General features: G+C 40.5%; 1 protein-coding gene across 1 annotated transcript; it reads right to left on the bottom strand.

Annotated features, from left to right (window-relative positions):
* Positions 1–4284: 4284 nt before the first annotated feature.
* NXNL2 (nucleoredoxin like 2) lies at positions 4285–12828 on the bottom strand. Its single transcript, XM_005154915.3, has 2 exons — positions 12380–12828; positions 4285–5758 (listed from the first exon to the last, which is right to left on the bottom strand). Exons 1-2 carry the CDS (start codon positions 12679–12681, stop codon positions 5590–5592), a joined length of 471 nt encoding a protein of 156 aa, XP_005154972.1. The 5' UTR covers positions 12682–12828; the 3' UTR covers positions 4285–5589.
* Between the last annotated feature and the right edge of the window lie 7382 nt (positions 12829–20210).

The following is a 20210-nucleotide window of genomic DNA, read 5'->3' as shown; positions in this document are numbered from 1 at the left end:
ATAGGACTACATGTGATAGCAAATTAGAAAGTTGCAGGAAGAAGGTACCTAGACTTAGATGATGAAAATTTGCTTTGGTGACGCTGACAAGCTACAGTTGCACACATCCAATATACACAGACTGTATCGGGTCACAAAATGTGTATACATTGGCATTGCACCACCTTACCTGGAACTCGGGAGGACACTTCAAAGGTCTCAGTCTTCAGAGATAGCATTCGTTGTGTTATTACATGGTATACTGGGAGAAACTAGGAGCAGTGACTGAGTCAGTTGCACAATAAAATAGAGAATAGGAGCCTCAAGGTAAAATTTGAGGCTCAGAATAGGGTTTTTAATCTCAGTGGTAAACATAACCAGTAGATGGCTGTATAAATGAAACAATTAAATATATCTTCTTTTATGTTTGAGCATGCAGGCTATCTGTTAAAGAAAGCTGGGGCCCCAGACAGTCCTCCTAAAAACCTGAGTGCATTTCAAAACCAAACAGGAATTAACACCAAAACACAGAATCACAGCCTTGTTTTGGGAAAAAAAACTCTACTTACTCAAGTAAAATTACTTCTTTTGAAAAAAAATTTTATCCAAGCATAGTAATAATGGTACATTTTGTGTTTGCATGGGAACTGTGCCTTTCTGTTATACTCAGGAAACCGCTCATCTCTGAAAAATATTTTCTTTGATGTCCTGTGCATGCACTTAAGGTTATTAGTATGAGAAATGCTCAGGAGGTCTAGCTACTGACTATGCAAAATAGTTGTTTATCATTTCAAGGATCTCTTCATTTATTATCATTTTATAAATCTAAGGAGGCATAGTAACAACCATGTCCAGTACAGTACTTGTATCTATTCACAACCTGCCTGCACAGGTTTATTCATCTATTTGAACCATCAGGGCTCACATCTCAGTTCCTACTAGAACACTCCTCTGCTTAATTATGTCAACTTGTATCTGAAGTATTTACATGGGACCATACCACTGTGCTTAAAATCAGGTTTTTTGGTAGAAACAGAGCTTTCCATAGCAACTTCTTTAGTTGACATTGACAGTACTTCTTAAAATTGAAGGGTCATAAATTGATATAGGGAAATTTAAATGAAATTGAGGAGGTAAAAGGCTTAAATCCACCTCTGCTTGGATTTTCTCACCTAAATGTCCATCTTCATAGAAACTGCCATAATAAAATTTAGGGTTGCCCATTCATCAATAATGCCTACACAGAGAGCACATAACAGGTCAAACTGACTCTTACCAGTGTGTGGTCTTGACAAGTAACTCAGCTGTGCAAAAAGTAGAATCATGTTACGCATAGGGTGGAAACGGTATGAGAAGCAAAAAGCTGTAACGTACGAACCAACAGTTACTTGTTCTCTGAAGAACATCTGTTTGCAGTCTACTCTTTCCTCTTGTTGCAAGGAGGTACTGATATTTCATTTTGTATGTAGTCTCAGTTGAGATGCAAATGTGTATAAAAATGCATATTCAAGAAACCGTTACAGCATTTCAAGAAATTTCCAAGTATCAACTTCAGATCTTTATTATTCTTCACCCCAAATCTCAAAATTATTGTTTAGGTATGACAAAAAGCTTTTCTAATTTCCATTTTCTGATTCCCAGAGAAAAGTAGGATTTTTTATATTGACAGCTTTTCCTGAATAGGTATTTATCATGGTCCCACCACATTCTGGGATAAGACTTGCAGTGTTCATCTGCACCTAGTCTCCCCCCTCAAAAGTCACAGTATGAATCAATTTCCAAAGTATCAACTGATAATCCTTGCAATTTTTCTTAACAAAATAAAAGAGGAATAATAATAAAAAGAAATCACAACTGCATATTTTTAAGTAATCTTAACATACATGTCTCCATTAATTACTTACAATGGGCAGTATCTTGTTCAATGGAATAAGGAAGGACACTCCTCTTCTTAACCTTGTTTGGTTTTTAGTTGATTCCTTTATGTGTGCAGCACCTATCAATATTACTATGCTACTGCCTACTGTTAGATAAAAATGCACACACTTTCCCTCCTCATTAAGAAGAAGTACTAGTATTCTCTAATCTCAAAGTAACTGCAAGTAAAAATGAAGGATAGAACAGTGCTAGTGAATTGAACATATTTAAGAAACTTAAAAGGATAATTCTGTAAGTTCAAATACTGGTACACCGGCAAGTTTTTGCATTCAGGCAACATTATTTGTTAAAAAAAAAAAAAAGAAGCAATTTCATTAGTCTTTTTTCATCTTATGTTTGAAATATATTTGCCATTAGCTGGACCCAGAACAGCATGCAGTGGCTACGCATCACCTGCACAGAAAATCCACTATAGGAGCTTAGTATTAATTAAAAAAGAACCAGAGCATTATTTATATGGCTAGATGGCAAAAATCAGAAGTTGTCTGAAGTATCTTCAGCTGTCATTTTAAGAACAACTATAAGGTGCTCAGACTCACAACTCTGATGAACACTTCCTAGACACAATATTTTTCATTTTAAATTCAGTTTCTCTGCAGTACTCGGGTTTTGACATATTATTAGTGGTACTTGACTTCTTCTAGATATATTCCCTTCTCCCATCCTTTTCACGGGAAGTAAAAATTTTCCACCATTACAAGAAAATGATACAGTTGTATTGCTAAATGATAAAATTATTCACACAGACTGATTTCAGGCCATTGTTGCTGCATTTTTTCAAGCTAAGGCAAAGATTCCTCAACAAACAAGTGACAGTTCTGTGGGTGGGTTCAGTAAGCCAGAGACTTCAATAGGATCATAGCAAACAGTAAAAGAAGTCTGATACATAATCCCTTCAAGCACAGGTATGCAAAGAGATGCCTGCAGAACAGCCATGGCTCTACACTAATGCACACCGCACAGGGAACAGGCAGGGGGAGTCAGAAGTCCATGTGCAATTACAGGGCTGTAACCTCCTTAGGATCACAAAGATGCAGTGGGATAGGATAGCTCACATGACTGGAGTACTACAAAGGGTAGATAAAGACTCTTTAGCAAGCACAGGCTGTGAGGGCAAACACAGGGTATCACACTTCATATGAAGAGCAGCTGGAGTGCATGGAGCGCTGCCCTGGAATTTCTCAGGAGCCAGTCAAGCGCTTTTGGGCCACAGCTGGCAGGCAGACAAACAGATGTGCACCTGTAGTACATATCATAAGATCAAACTTCTGGTATCCACAATCCCTGAGGTTAAAGTCTGGAGCAAGACAGACTTACACTACCACTAGAGTAGGAAGTACTTAACCAGCCTGAATATGTGTAAATCCACATGGCCTGATGGGTTGCTCTCATGATGACCGCACAGTGAGGTCATGTCTATGGAAAGAGGCTCCTAAAGCTTGAAGAGAGGAAATACCACTCCAACCTGGCTGAACACTCAGGCCCAGAGCATTGTGATCGGCAGCACACACTCCAGCAGAAGGCAATTCATCATCTTCAGGAAAACACTACTAACATTAGAACCAAGAGGAAGGGTGAATATAGCATGAGAATTCTCATGGTTTGAGCATGTTTTAAGGGTGTTTTTGTTAAAGGTTTTTTCCAGCCAGGTGGAGGAGGGGAGTCTGGGAGGAAGGAGAGACAGGACACCTGACCCAGGCTAGGCAATGAGGTATTCCCTACCATAGCACGTGATGCCCAGGATGCATACTGGGAAAGAGAAAGCTGGAGGGGTAGGGCTGGAGAAGAAAATGGAGGAGGGAGCACATGGTGCTCGGCCAGGCAGGGTGGAGTGAGTTATGGGTCGGTGGCTGGTGGGGTGTTGTATTCTTTTCACTTGCTGTTTGCTGTATCATTATTATTTGTAGTAGTAAATGGCAGTAGGGGTTCTGTGTTATGCCTTAGCAATTAAACAGTTCTTATCTCAATCCATGGGGGCTACATTCTTTGGATTTTCCTTCCTAACTCTCCGGGAGTTGGGGGACTTGGTTTAAACCACAACAAGAATTGAAAAGTTAAGTTTTAGTTAAAGCTGATAAACATTATTGGGAATGTCATATAATAAGTGATTAAGCTGGATTTGAAGTGCTAGTAATATAAGTACTAGTAGCTGGAGAAATAATTCTGTTAAAGTTTTTAAATTCTAATTCAGCTTGAATAAGAACTGTTTCTTTAGCTCAATTGCATGGATGTTTGTCCTGGGACCTCAGTCACAAAGACTGGCCAACAAATTTGAAGGTGGTGAATACAGGCAGACCAAGCTCTACTTCAGATGCAACATTATCATTGAAAGTAGGAAGAATAAAACTCCTTATTACCAACATAATATTAAGCAGCAGGCACTTCTTTATTGCAGCGCTGGGTGCTAGGTGCAATTTTCACAAATCAAGCACACCCCATGCCGATCTTGTCATTACATTTACACACAAAAATTACAAGGTAGTACACTCCAGCTACAATGACTGGTTATCAATTTACATACAATTATAACATCTGCAGTGTTATTCTCTTCTGTTACTATGCTTGCTCAGAAGAAGGGTCTTCATGATCAGTGGTTGTGTTTTTGAGTGCTACAATGACTATGATGATGTTAGTTCACCTAAAGAACACCCCAATCTTATTTTGCTGACAAGTTTCCTAGCTAGATATCTACCTTGCCATGTTGTCAAATAACCCATCCTATATAAAATAGACCTTCGTTATTTGCTTTGGTTATGGTCTAGAAAGAAAGGACTAAGGCTAACATGTTACAGAGAACAGGGGCTTCAAGTAACACACAGTCAGATTTCAAGTAGTACAGCAACCCATGCTAACATAAAGGCTAACATCTCAAATAAAGATGTTCCAATGTTCCTGTAACTGTTTCACAAACAAACAAAATGTAGAAAGATTCAGTAAAACTTAAGATAATCTGCAACAACATGAGCACTCAAAGAGAGCTGGTATAATTTTTTATGTTTGCTCCTATGCACTTTGGCAAATGGAGATGGAAAATGCTTTATTCTTAAACTTGATCTGATGTTAACTTGACAGATAACTTGGCTTATCTGCCAAGCTTAAAAATCCAGCAGTAAGGAATACTTAGTAAAACTTAAGTAAATCCTGTACAAAGTAGACAAAGAAAAGCATTTCTTCAGTACTGACATATGTCCTATTTTAAAAATCTGACGTTTTCTGATTATCTTAAGGTACATAAGATAGAAGTTAGACAAACTTCATAAATATTTATTTATTTATTTAAAACAAACAATTTCCTTTTCTTAAAATATGTGATAATCAGGAAAAAATAGCTTTGTGCATAAATATATTTTTTACTCTACAGATTTGGAAAGCTTTTGCATAGATTTCACAGTGGTCCATTATTACTGTCTAAAACAGCCTATCCTCTTGAAGTATTTTAATACTATATGGAATGCTTTGGTTCATACTGAATATAGTAGATAGAACAATACAAATAAAACAGTAACAGCATTTTATGACTTACTGGAATAGCTAATCTTCAAGCTGAAAACAAAATGTGTCTGCAAGCGAAGATAAATAAGCCTTACCCTTTTTGTTCTGAACAAGGCAATAATCTTTTCAGAACTCTATGGTTTTCCATGATGCCTTGTCTTGTTTTCATCTGCCAAATTTTCAGCTAGAAAAATTCTGAAAAATTTCTGCAACCTCCAGCCAGTTCCGAAAACAGGATAGTCCTTTGTCTCTGATCTGTTTTCTTCCCTTGTCAGTAATAACTTCTCCAGTTTGTTTCACAATCACCAGTTTAGGAATGGCTGTTATGTTGTATTTCTTCTTCAGATCACTGAGAGGAAAAAAGAAAAATAAAAAACAAAATACACATTAGGGAGCATTTTAAGAACACTCCTAGTCTCTTTGATGAAGAGAACTCTAGTCAGGATACATGGGAGAGCAGAAGTGATGACTGCCTTGGCCTCCTCAGAGCCTGAGGAAGAGCACTGGGCAGTACAGGGAGATGGACTAGGTTGCAGCTGGGAGTTCACATGGTGAAACCTAGCTCAGGGACATCAGAGTTGCAGCACCCTCCCCGCAACTGCTCTTCACTGCTGCCTGTGATCTTCACACCAGCAGACACTGGCTCTAAGGAGGTCCATGGATGGGACGTGACACACCCACCTTGTTTTTACTAGCCAGAAACAGCTATCTTCTGGTCCCTTTTCTACTTGATAGGAGGAAGATCTCAATTAGCATTAGACATTTATTCCTGTACCGGATGTTAAAGTGCAACAGTCTCATAGATCTGCTTCCAATAACCTCCATTAAAGCATGGTGCATAATTCTTTAGTGTAAACCAAAAAGACTGCAGAAATACCTAACACTCCATTAGTAAAATAGGCCCTCTACATATAAAACGTAAGCAATCAAAAGATCTGGAACAAGGGACACCCACCTAAATTGTCCAAGAACACATTTTCAACTCTTCTGCCCATCACATAGACAATAGCAGCAATTTCTCTATGTCAGAACACGGAAAACTCCAGACAAATAACTGTCTTAAATAGTCTTTCAAAGCTATATAGACAGTGATGTTCCATGAACAAAATCAGGATGTATTCAAACAATTGACAAACAGGGGTAACCTGTTTCATAAGAAATGACTCCTGAATGATGAAAATTTAATGGGATCAAGCTCAAGATACATCTTAAATAAATGGATTATTAATGCTGGAAAGAATAATTACATTCAGCAAGGGAAATCCTAGAGGATGCAAAACATCCAAAAGGAAACAAAACTACTTGCTGGCACCAGCACATGGTAAACAAGAAAGGATGACTAATTACATACACCACAGAGATGAAAGTGCACAAACAGCAGGTTCTCAGCCACACCAAATAGTAAGATAAAAGTCACTGTTTATGTGGATGAGTTGGAAGATCGGAGTAAGACAAAAAGAATATGTAAAAGCAACAGAAACAAAGAATACCGCATAGTAAGCTATTTCAGTTGAGCAAGACACAGGAAACAGAAGTGGCAGGATGTGAAACATTTCCAAGGAAAACATTAACAGCTATGACACTGTTTGTTACAGGACAAAGTAAAGACAAGGGCAAGACATGTATCTATTTTGATAGAAAGATGGTATCTTATATACAAGGAATTTAACTCACTTGGAAGGGTGATGCTTCAGTGCAAATGAAAAAATAAAATTCAGAATATAAATAAGCCAGAAAAACAATGTTGAGACTACAACTTAATCACTACCACTGAGAACAATTTTTTGGCATGGATCTTAAATTCACAATAGAGGTAATGAAAAGACAGTCAATGATTTCTGAGCTCATTAAACACCTCAGTGGGCATCAGATAAAAGTCAGGGTTAGTTTTTGAGAGTGCTTCTCAACAGGAGGAGCCTCAAGTGTTTCCAGAAACTTTAGAACCAGTTCACTGCCCCAGCTCCATGTAAGAAAGAAAAGGAGGCAAACAATGTGTGAAGTTTACTGCCATGTTTATCAGGACACTGCAAAATCAGATTTGTTCCAAACACATGGAAACAGCAAAAGCACTACTCTCACTAACACTAAAACATCCAAAGAAAGAAGGAAAACATTTCTGATTGATGGTCACAAAGACGGAACCACCCCAAAGTGTTTCCCCACCCTTCCAAACAAAGCTAAAAAGTAGAAAAACTATTACCTACTTCCTACCATACCACATTATTCACAGGTGATCCTTGGCACATCTATTCATTATACTAGATGCGCATATTAGAGAGTCATGGATTAAACAATATAGATAATAATGAATTTATAATGTTAATTTTGGAAGACAAAAGTTAGAGTAAATATTGTCTGGCATATTGCCCTCAGGAATGCAAGCTATGGTGAAAGACATGCCAGTATCTAACAAGAAAAGTAAGGAACATAAAATCTACACCTAAGGTGCAAGTTGTGAGGTCTAAAAGGAATGCCAGAAAAAAATGCAAAGTTTTGAGGAAGAGGTCATGTGTTTCAGAAGGGGTACAAGAAAACTGTGGTGAACTGCAATGGATCAGGTAAAATTAACAAGCTCCCCAAAACAAATGTGATCTGTTGTAGGGAAAATTACCTCCCTGCATTGCTTTATATCAAAGTGAGCAGAAATTGAGCACCTTTAGAAGAACCAGAGGATAGAGGCACAACAACTAGTAGTAATGAAATACCCAGATACCTAAATATGAAATGCATCACACTCAAAACAAAAACTAAACACAAAATGGAAAGGTAGTCCCTGAGTGTTATCACAACAACCAAGAACATCAGCTGTGCGGTGTTCAAATGCCAAAGAATTATGGCTAAGAAAAAAAAAAAAAAAAAGATTTGCAGCTACCGTTAAAGAATACAAGACATTTGTAGACATTCTCTAGGATTTCCTGGAAAAGTGGAGGAGTTTTAAAAACAGAGAAAATAAGCCTTGAGTGAAATACTGGCCCTGAGAAAGCATTCCTGAAACATCTTTCCTTCTGTGTTTTTCCTTGAGTAGAAACATCACAGGTGAAGGATGCTGCTCTGCCATTACATTGATTGAGTAGTAACGCAGGAAATACTACAGAAGCAACAGTAATATTGTCTAGCAATAGGTTTGCTTTCTCACTGAACTCAGAAGCAAACAACCAAAAATCTTCCTAGACCTTTCCAAAGTCTACAAAAACAGGAGAAAAAGAACATTTCAAAGATGGTTCATATGAAAAACTCATAAATGACTATCACATCTTGTCATTTATATGACAAACAACATGGGTCGAAGATGCATTTAACTGGTTCAGCAGACAATAAAAGCTTAACACAGCTGTAGCAGTCAGAGGCAGGACAGTAGGAAACAGAAGATAATTTGGTATGAAAACTGGAACTTAACACTTGGCTTTCCTAAGGGAACACTCCAGCACTGCATCTTGTTTACACAACAGGGCTAAAGGTTGATGGTAGACTGACCTGATGATTGTTTGAATGGACCTGAAGGGGGCTCAGAACAGTTCTGCAGACAATGCTTCTTTAGCACTGTACAAGTGCTTACCAAAATTACTTTAAAACCTGTTAAGATCATACTCTCCTACAGGGATCTCATATCCTGTGACTTACCTGTACATATGTGCAATGAGACTAACTCCCATGACAATTTATGAAGTCATTAACTATAAACAGAAACATCACACGTCCTACAAAGGGACCCAATTCTCTTAAGGCAAAATACAGTGATGTAACTAATGACATTCTTAAAAATCAGTTGTCTAGCTATTCCTGGGTAAGCATAAAGGTACATATGGAATCTTACTGACTTGAAACACCTAAGACCCAAACAGACCAAGCAGAAGAGGAGGTTATAATAATAGCTATTGAAGACTTTAACAAGTAACCTTTGTACTGACACAGGCATTCTCTTAGCCAAATTGTGATGTCAGACCTTGGCCATGCAGGTTAGAACATGAGAGGTCAACGTTCATTTTCACGTGAAATACTAAAAAGATGAAACTAAGACTGGGACAAACTTGCAGTTTGCGTGGGGCTATGTTTTAGATCTGCTACTGGAAGAGGCAATAGATCTTAACTGCTCAGATACTTTCTCTCTTCTCCTTTTGCCTTTCTTTTTTAGCCTTCTCTCCCCCTGTATTCCCCTGGGGGCCAGTCCACCCTCATACCTAAAGCTTCATAACATAGGATGTATTATTTTCCTTTTTCAAGAATTCTTTGAGATTCTAATTTTCATTAAGGTGTACAAGACATGAACACAGGTAAATACTTCTCTATCAGGCAGCCTGCAAGAAATAGCATATGCTGGGCATCGCGCAGAGCACCGCCTTTCACAGCAGGGCTCAGTATAAACACAGCAGTGTGTCTTTGTGCATTATAGTTAAAATACCATTCCCATTTACTAGCATTTTTTGATGTAGAATGATGGGAAAAACTAGGTTTGAAAAGGCCTTCAAGATCATAAAATCCAGCCACCACCCCAGGACTGCCAAATCCACCCTAAACCATGCCACTGAGGGCCTCATCTACACAGGCTTTTTTTGAACACTTCCAGGTGATTCCACCACTTCGCCCAGGAAGCCTGTTCCAACACTTCAGTAACCTTTCAGTGAAGACATTTTTCCTAATACCCCGTCTAAACCTCCCCTGGCACAGATTGAGGTGGTACAGGTATGAATGCAGGCTATTTCTTAAAGAAAAAAAAAATTCTTCTCCAAGAAATTCCATGCTTCCTTTTGTGAAGTGTGTTTTGGATGGTAAATTTTACTTCAGTCTACACTGCAATTATACCTTCTTTACATAGCCCACAAAAGAGCATAAATTTGAATTATTTACAACAGAACCTTAAAAATATTAATAAAGAAATAAATAATAAAAATGTGAATGCTAATAAATACCATTAATCAAATTGTTAATTTATGTTAGCCAGTTTTAAAATTATATTCTAAATTAGAACTTGTATCCAGACAGAATTCTAGTTTGGTTTAATGAACACTCATCCACCTGTTCTACATCTTCAATGATTCACCAGTAACCCTGAAGCCAAACTACAAGTTAATTCAACCTAAATACCTTGAACATCTCCACACAGCCCTTTGTTACATGCAAGAAACAGAACTTTTTCCCTTTTCATATACCTCTGCACTCTGTTCTTCTGTAAGCCCATTCAAATAATACGATCTTGCAGTTATCTGTGATAGGACAAACCGTATTTCTCCACAGGATTCTGAAGGGTGTTATAGACTGACACAGAAAAGCCAATTAAACTATCCCTGTACCTCCATTCCACATGACTTGGGCAAGAGCAGAGGCAGAAATAGACCCCTAATCCCCAGAGGCTGAAGCTGTAAGCACATTCCCATGGTCTATACTGAACAGCTTGCTGGATGCTGTAACTTCAAGTGCTACATTTCTGTCGGGAAATTTGCCTGAATTCTATTAGGATTAGTAGATACCAAATAAAATTACTGCCTGGGGAGCCTTTGGAGAACTGTGGGAAACAGCATTGTTATTTCAATCTAATTTTAAGGCAGTGGAAACTGTCATTAAAAGACATAACATTAATTGCCTGCTGACATCCAGGAATGAGCCAAGAAAGGATGAAATAGCTCCTGGCTTCAGGCATGAGATTGCCAAGTGCACTGATAAAACAAGATTAGTACCTGCTCCACACTGAGTAGCTAGTATGTTACACAGCTCTATTCTGGGTGGCACACAGGAATGGATCTAGAATTAGATGAACACTAGAACAGAATTCTTTGTCAGAACAAATCTTGCTGTGAGTTTAACTACCCAGTTTATGTTTAAAAGTCACATTAACTCCTTGACTTTGATGCCATCTGTAACATTGTTTCCCACAATCTACTTACACGTTATTTATGGGGGTGAGGGGGGAAATCCCTTTACAGTACTTACATGTACTTTTGGTCCCTAGTTACAGGCACTTCAGTAGCCCCAAACATGTTACCTGTTCCTCCATAATTCCATCTATGCTTCTTGATATGAGCTAAATCATGTTTCTGACAGCCACACAAATGACTCCACACCCTTAATTTTTAATATCAAAACAGCTGATTCTTGATATTATCCTTCACCCTGTTACTTTTCATCATCTCCTTTCCTTTTGCTATTCTGCTGAGCAAGCTGCCTACAGGAATGCCCCTTTTGGGACCTACAAGCAAAAGAATTTCATCCTAGCTACCACATGCATTTGTCTCAGCTAGCTGCAGCTGTTACAATGTTTCTTTTTCATCTAGCTTACTTGTATCTGCCAAAAACTCTCCAGTTTGCTCTGCTGTCCTCTAAGCTGTAAAGCTACAAGTTCTGCTGCTTCTTCACTTGCCTTTTCTCCAGAGCATTAATAAGCTAGGCAACTCAGAACAACCTAAACAGCAATTACTGCTGTGCTGAAAAACAACCGTTTGCCATTATTTTTGACTCACTGTTCAGGTCATCTCAATAAGCAGAGTCTTTATTAAACCTTCTTCAAAGCTCTTTTAAAGCCTAAATTAGCTACACAAACCGAGTTTTCCTTCATCGCGTTCTTTACGGATGTCAATAGGCTAACGCCCCAGTTACTTCTCTGAAGCAACTAAGCTGTCAGTTCAGTGTTAGTTTGTGGCATACCTTCGCGGAGCTCAGGCAGGTCCAGCTAAGAGCAGCCGCTGCCACAGGGCAGGAGAAAGGCAGGACTGTCCTGACGGGGTGCTGAACAGTACGCTGCCCCGGAAGGACCCCAGTGCAGCCTGGGGTGGATCAGAAGGGATCAGAAGGTCAGGATCAGTGGAGCAGAAGGGCAGGCGGAGGTCCCGAGTGCTTTAGCAACAAGGACTTCGTGGTCACACCTCCCTGCTGCTAAAGCACCCGCACTCCGGAGGAGGGTGTCCGTACACACACACCCCCCGCTCGCAGCACTGCCCCGGACCCTGACGGGCCGGGGGCCGCTACCGCCGGTACTCACTGTTTGTAGGGGTCGTGGAAGGGCAGGGCCAGCCAGTCCCCGTGCATGGCGTTCATGTAGCCAGCCATCTCCTCGGCGCTGTGGTCGGAGGAGATGAAGACGACCTCGAAGGGGGCAGGAGGGCGCTTCCCCTCCAGCAACTCCTTATAGAAGTCGCAAAGGATGGGGGTGAAGTCGCGGCACGGCGAGCACCAGCCAGCGGAGAAGTACAAGCCCACGACCTTGTTTTGCAGAGCCTCCTCGGGGTCCACGCTGCGGCCGTTCTTGCTGACCAGGAGCCTCCCGCTGAACACATCCACCATGTTGCCGCCGGCCGGCCACGCGGGACGCAGTGGGGCTACAGGTGGCACCGAGGGCTGCGAGTGCGGGCTGCGGCCAGCGAGTCCCAGCGGTGGCACCTTCGCGCTGGGACCACCCCTCCCACTGCCGCCCCGAGCAGAGCACTCAGACCGGTCACCACAGCGCATCCCAGAGCGCTCCCCTCGCCGCCACCTTTATAGCGGTCCGCACCGCCCGGGCCCGCCCTCCGCTGACTGACAGCGGCCTTCGCCAATGGCCGCGTCGGGAGGGTATGGCAGCGCCCGCCCTGCAGGAGCCGTCGGTGCCCGGTGTGACTGACCACCTGCCGGCGCCCGGAGGGCACTGGGGAAGTCTGGCAGGGGGGTCCGCAAAACCACAGTGGGGAGTCGGTGATTGTGACAGTGTGTGACAGTGTGTGACAGTGGTGCCGTGCCCCGCGCAGCCTTCTCCGGCGAGCCAGGGCACCGTCCCGCCGGGCGGACCGTGTGCGGTGCGGTAGGGTGTGGGATCAGAGTCGACCTGAAGTTACCCCTGTGATTATGCGGGTTTCAGCACAGCGACAGGCACACTGCGCCTTTATCACCTGCGAACACGGTGTTGTCTTACGAGGCTATTGCAAAACAAGAGGTGTGATTTAGAGATGCTCTGGTGATACCCCACGTGGGGTGCTGTGTCCAGATCTGGGGCTCCAACACAAGAGGGATGTGGACATGAGAAAGAGACATACATAGCAGTAGTGAAATGGAAGTAAAAAATGCCTAAACTTACTAACTCCCATATAATACAACACATGCTTAGGGCAGCGTAATTCATGCGCCTCTGGTCTCTACAGGCAATGTACAAGTTAAATTAGGAGAGTCATAGAATCATAGAACACCGGGTTGGAAGTGACCTCAAGGATCATCTGGTCACACCTTACTAGGCAAAGTATGACCAGGATTAAGTGTCCCAACACCCTGTGCAGCTGAACCTTATGAGTGCCCAGCACTGGGGAGTCCATCACTTCTCTGGGGAGGTCACTCCAATGGCTGATTTTTCTCTTTGGGTAAAATTCTCCACTTGTCACCAGTCAGAATCTCCCCAGCAGTAACTTGCACCCATGACCCCTCAGCTTTTCCATGTGACTTCTTGTAAAAAGAGAATCTCCATCTCCTTTGTAGTCACCCCTCAAATATTGGAACATGATGATAAGGTCTCTCCTAAGTCTTAATGAACATACAGTTCACTTTCTCCTTCATGCACCTTTTTATAGCTGGCGTTGTTCTGCCTAGTAAAGAATTTGATCCAGTAAACACAATAAGCAGTCTCATACCTAGTGGTACATGCATAATAATGATGTATTTTTAAGTAAAAAAGGTATGAAATACAAGGTTTCAATGTCCTTGTAATTCCTAAGGGCTCTATAGGAAATGCATACCTGCATAACACAATTGGCATTGACAAGTCCTATATACATCCAGTGAAGTTGTAAGTCAAAAGCTGACTGTATTTACTAGAAGGAGAGTGCTACCTGGGTGAAGGCTTGTTAGACCTGTGTTCAATGTAATCATTAGCACACTATGTACTTAATTATATTGTAATTAAAGAGAAAAATGACAAACCTAATCAAGATAACTGGTTGGGCAAAAGTATATGGAATACAATCCCTGTAGAAGTCAGATTAGAAAATAGAGAATCCCACTGTGTGTGGACACTAGACTGTCAGAAAAATCAGACCCAAAAGAGACATCAAGGGATGGAATGCACAGGATAAAAGAAACACACCAGTGGACTAAAGAGTTAAATATGTGGGGGAAAAAATGATACTAGACGAAGTAATTGGGTTTTAATTCACTTTCACAGTACATATCAATATACTTTACAGGAAAGAGTTATTAAAATCTGAGTTATTGATGAGAAACAGGTAAAATTACTTTCCACAGTGTACGGTGTGAAAAAGGTGAAAGTTTTTTAGTCTCAAACCAATACATTAACCAATGAGCTGTGAAAAGAGCCAGTGCACAAAGAAATGCCGAGCAAACAAAAAATCAATTTTACCAAACACAATCTGCCAAGTAAAGTAGTCATTGGATACACACAGCAATCCTTACAGCTGCCACATTTGGTACTCCCTTTCCTCTGTTGGGATCATGAGATCGAAACACACAGGTCATTACTACATAGTCATCAGTAATACAAATACTTTGTGAATGTTCCTTTCTCACTCTTCTTGGACCTGCTTCCCTTATATAACCGCCAAACACAAAATAAATAACATATTATTTTTTTTTTTCATTTCAAATGGGAAAATTAACCAAACAAGTAGTGCATAGGTTTTTTAAATCACAATTTTATTACTGTTATTCAGACTGTTCTGTGCCTAACAATGTGCTGCAGACATCAAAGCTATAAGGGAATCTTGCTTTTCCAGGAGAGGAGAAATACTGGGATGTAGCATAGTGTTCTTACCACCACGAGATCCCAGCACCAATTATTGACTGAATAAGAGCTGTGACAGATACCAGGGAACCAAAGTATTTTAGTACAGAAGACACTGTTTAGGTATATGGAATACCACCTTTTTTTAAGCAACAAGATTTTTGCAAACAATAGGTAATAATTATTATAAGTAATAATTGTTATTTGGCATTTGGAACATACCCCTTGGTCCTAGCTTAATATGCATCCTTGGCATAAATGAACAATAGCACATACAGCAAAGAGGACAGAATGCCATTAGAAATAATTGTAAGTTAGCTAGAATTGAGAGATTGCAAACAACATATTTTTCTTTCAATCAGGAGATACTCAAACCTATTAATAGACTCCAACTAAGCAAAAATCTATTACAGAAAGTCCAACAACTTTTCAAGCAATACATTCTTCGCATTGTTCCCTGGATTCAAAATCATAGCAATGCCGAATATCGGGAAAATAGCAAAGGTACACAAATTTCTCCTTGCAGCACAAAAAGCCCAATTCAACAATCCTTTGCCTCTAACTTTATCCTGGGTCGTGTGTATTGAATTGCCAGATAGTCTTAGATAATCTAAATATAACAGTGCTGTAGCATTTCTGACTTCCAGACATGTACAAAAGGGAAGCAATTCAGCAGCAACATGGCAACAAGGAACAATGTTGGTGCCTGCAGCAGTGGAAAAGTACTGTAATAAAATTCTGCTCAAGTTCGTTTGCTTTGGGACATTCTTTCCTCTTCATTCTTTATCCTTTCAGCAGTCTGGTGTAATTAAGTAGACATTTCTTTTTGTGATGAGAGCTCTTCATAAGATGCATCCTTTTCAGGGTCAGAATGATCCACTAGTAGATCCAGCATTTCTATGCCTTATCAGCAGCATAAGGCTGTGTGAGACTTCCTGTAGAATAGGAATCCTTAGTCCTTAGTTCTCCTCTATAGTCACCAGTCATTAATCCCATTTGTTCCCAGAGCTTTTAATGGATGGAGTCCTGATTGTCACAAGGATTCTGTTACAAGGAAGGATTCCAGAATTTTGGTGGTAGTTTCAGTTGCTTTAAATAATTTGATGGGCACATATAAAAGTAAGTGGCCTCTGCTATATGAACATGCTTTTCTGGCAAAACTCAAATGAGAGGCTTCAGTTGCGGAGAAGACAGGCTGCATATACTCCTTGCCAGTCTTGTTAGCAGCCTCTGTTCCAGTTAGATTGACTTGTAATTATTTAATTAATCTAAGGATTGTAGGTGATCATTTGCCATATATCAGTTCTGGTGATTTGTTTATTTTAAAGAAGTGTTGTATTCTTCTTATTTCTACAAAGAGAGGTGACAGTACCAAAAAGCTCATCATGTATAATGGCATCATTTCAGCATAACATTTTTTCCAGCTTCACCTTTGAAAAAGATACTTGAGATGACCTGTTGTTTTATTAGATTATTATGTTTGGTACAGACTCATAACGTGTAACGCCAGTACAGACAGAGCATGCTTTGAGTACTCAGCCTTGGTTTGTACTGCCCTCATTCCAGTTTCCCATTGAATACACTTCTTCATCAGCTAGCAGAAGAACAAGTCCTGGGGAAAAAAAAAAGAAAAAGCCACGCCAATGTGAGTGTTAGAGGGCTGGGAGCTAGAATACTTCCCTGCAAATAAAAAAGCTGCCAGCACAGCTCTGGGAGCTGCTGGTAGGAGCTCCTAATAGGAGTTTTGGCAAAGCAGATTGATCCTAATGCAGTCATTTCTCTCAGAGATGTGCACATAGACTCCAGGAGGGGGGTTGTGTCTAGCATGCTCATTTTAATACGAAATCTCTGTTTTTTCTTGTTGTTTGCATAAAGAGAATGTTCTTCTAAGGCTGGGATTTGCTGTAATTTATATCATATGAGTTTTATCTAATCACCTCCCCTTTGCACAGACATACCCAGAATAGATAACACTCCTAGCCTTTAGTCCCACAGTCTCATTCTAAAACCATTAGAAACAGAGAAATAATTACGAGCTAAGACAGTTAAAACATGATGGGGTTTTTGCACTGAGAAAGAAACATCACTAGAAAATTGGCATAGGGTGAAAGCTCCACTACAGAAAGAAAAAGCCTAGGAAAAGAAGACCTCATCCTTCAGCTGAACATTCATTAAGAAAACAGAGACTATATTTTCGGGCTCTGAAATGATGTTTAACTTGGGAGAATTAAATATGTCAAAGATTCAGGTGTCTTCTGACAGCCTCTCTGACGCATTAGCTTTGATTTTCATATAATCACATAATTTTCAATTACATACAAAATTATCCTAGCTTGGAGGTGGTGAAGGGGGACAGGAATTGTAAACAAGGTTGTTAAGTACAATAAATCCTTACGCTATTGTAGTGAGTTAATCTTGCCTGGCTGCCAGAGGGGTCACCCAGCTGTTTCTCATTCTTCCTCCTCCTCAACAGAACAGCAAGAGAAAGCATGATGAAAATCTTCATCAGCTGAGATAAAAGACAGGGAGAATGCTCACCAATTACCAATATAAGCAAGACAGACTTGACCTGGGGGACCTTAAATTAATGCCAATTTAAAATAAGAGTAGGATGGTAACAAAGACAAAGCCAAAAATATCTTCCTCCTGCCTTATTCCCAGGCTCAACTTCACTCCTGAACCTGCTACATCTTCCACTCATCTCCAAGTAGTACAGGAGAGAGGTGGATTATGGCCAGATCAGAACACTCCATCCCTACTACTCATTCCTCCTCATTCTTCTCCCCAGCTCCAGCAAGGGGGTTCTCCCACAGGAGGCAGTTCTCACAAACTGATTCAGTATGAATCCTTTCCATGGGCTGCAGTCCTTCAAGAACAAGAATGCTCCAGTGCAGGTTCCCCATGGGCTGCAGTTCTTACCATGAGCCTGCTCCAGCACGGGCTCTCTGTGACCTGCAGTTTCCTTCAGGGCATGTTCACTTGGCTGCAGCATTGGGTCCTCCATGGGCTGCAAATGGAATCTGCTCCACTGTGGACCTCCATGGGCTGCAGGGCCACAGCCTGCCTCACCATGGTCTGCACCATGGCCACCTCCTCCCCCCCTTCTTCACTGACTCTGGTGCTTGCAGAGCTGTTTCTCTCATATTCTTACTCCTTTCTCACAGCTGCTTTGCAGCATTTTGTACGCTTTCTCTAATATGCTTTCCCTGAGGCACCACCAGCTTGGCTGGTGGGCTCAGCTGTGTCCTGAGGTGGGTCTCTGGGGCTGGCTGTGCCTAACATGGGGGCAGCTGCTGGCCTCTTCTCACAGAGGCTACCCGTATAGTCTCCCCACTGTCTTGACATGTATACCCAATACAGCTATATTACATTCTTGCATCCCAAGAATAACTTCATCCAAAAATTTGTTCTATGACTGAAACAATTCAGAGGAATAATTATTTGAACTCAATCATATTTATCTTCTTCATAGTCAAGAAATCAGAAGGCTGCTTAGTCTAAAAACTGGCTGCTCCAGAGACTGTTCTGGGGCTAAGCCACAGGAACATGTCACTGCAAATGGGACACAGTGAAGAGGCAGAATGTCAGGCCCAGGGTGCAAGGACCTTGAAGCTCTACTTTACAGGTTATTTGCTGCTAAAAGGGAAGATATTTTTCCTGCAAAGACAGGGAGTTAAGTTTTAAAGAAGCCTCAAAACAGAAGTCTTCAACACTGACAGTGAAATCACATCGCCTTCTGCATCCCCAGTTGGCTGTGGCACAAATCCTTCCTGTGAGATGGATTTGGGCCTTGAAAGCAAGTAACAGAATGAGACAGGACTCCCCTACACCATAGCATCGAGGTAGAGCCTTTATTATGCATTATTAACCACCTTGCAAAGAGGGCACTACGGCATGTGACAAGGCCAACCTGAATTTAGCCCAGTGATTAAAGGATTATTGCTTCAGAACTAAGTATTTATATCTCTGTAGCTATGATACAGTGCCCTGTAAAAAGTGGGTTTTGTTACTGCTCTACCTTGATGATGTCTGCTGTCTTACTGCCATTCCAAAAGGCAGTCCAGGTGACTGGACCATTGTCAGTCTGTTGGCCAGGTGACTTCTTCACTTCATGGCACCATTTTCTCTGGTGGGTATTCTGCACCTTTACCCTGCCAGGATCAATGATTTATCCCAGTAAGAAAAACAAAACCAACACGAACCAAACAAAATTGCATTAGTTATTTCTAAGATCCTTGCCAGTAATAGATAGTTTATGGAAAAGCGGGTATCTACAGGATTCAAATTTTGTCTCTAGCAACACAGTATGTCCTTTGTTTTTTATTGACTCACAGTGGACAAAGTCATCAGCATTGCTCATCTTTTCAATCTAGAACATATATTGAATGCAAAAAAAGGGTTTTCTTCCACAGAGGAGCATCTCAGCACAAAGCATGTAGTAAGAAATGCTTTTCAAGGATAAGACCACATGTATCACAGATCTTCTGCAGTGACATTTTTATCATTCTTCAAGCATTTCCTTCCTTCTACTCATGACAGTATTCTATAAAAATCTCAAGCCATTCAGATCTCTCTTTCTAAGCTTTATTTATAAGAACGTGATTGGTTAGTAATAATTAGTAGTAAATTTAGGTAGTTAGAATTTTGTAATCTGCAAGTGTTATTTGTTGAACTAAAAATTCAGAATTTAGAGCACATATGATGTTGATTTAGGCCATTTGTATGCATAACTTATGTCTTATATATGAGAATTTCTGTCTATTAAACTAATTCTGTGAAAGACAAAATGCTATGAATCTTCTCCCACATACACTGCTGGCCTTGTAATACCAAGTTAAGATCAGGATAATGATGTTCGGACTTACAGCATTAGAAAGAATTGTCCATCCTAGGCAAGAATTAGTAATTTCCTTTTCTCCTCTGTAAAAACATTTTATTTTTATGAGCATCTTCTTGGTCAGTCTTACTTCCATTCATTTGAAATAAACTCATGTTCTCAGCTCACCATCAGTATATGCTGGGTCCATTTTTATTTCTTTCCCTGCCATCAGAAGTTCTGAATCAGAGTAGTTAGCTTTTCTGCCTTGCTTTTTCAGGAAATGGCACCATAATT

The sequence above is a fragment of the Melopsittacus undulatus genome, chromosome Z (genome assembly GCF_012275295.1).
Source record: "Melopsittacus undulatus isolate bMelUnd1 chromosome Z, bMelUnd1.mat.Z, whole genome shotgun sequence".
Classification (NCBI taxonomy): domain Eukaryota; kingdom Metazoa; phylum Chordata; class Aves; order Psittaciformes; family Psittaculidae; genus Melopsittacus; species Melopsittacus undulatus.
This window is presented reverse-complemented; position numbering and strand designations above follow the sequence as displayed.

Bases quoted from the DNA above. Each gene is read 5' to 3' on its own strand.
- NXNL2 (XM_005154915.3), bottom strand. From the start codon at position 12,681: ATGGTGGATGTGTTCAGCGGGAGGCTCCTGGTCAGCAAGAACGGCCGC. The intron at 5,759-12,379 runs GTGAGTACCGGC...TTTTCCTCTCAG, and splicing joins TTCCACGACCCCTACAAACA to TGATCTGAAGAAGAAATACA.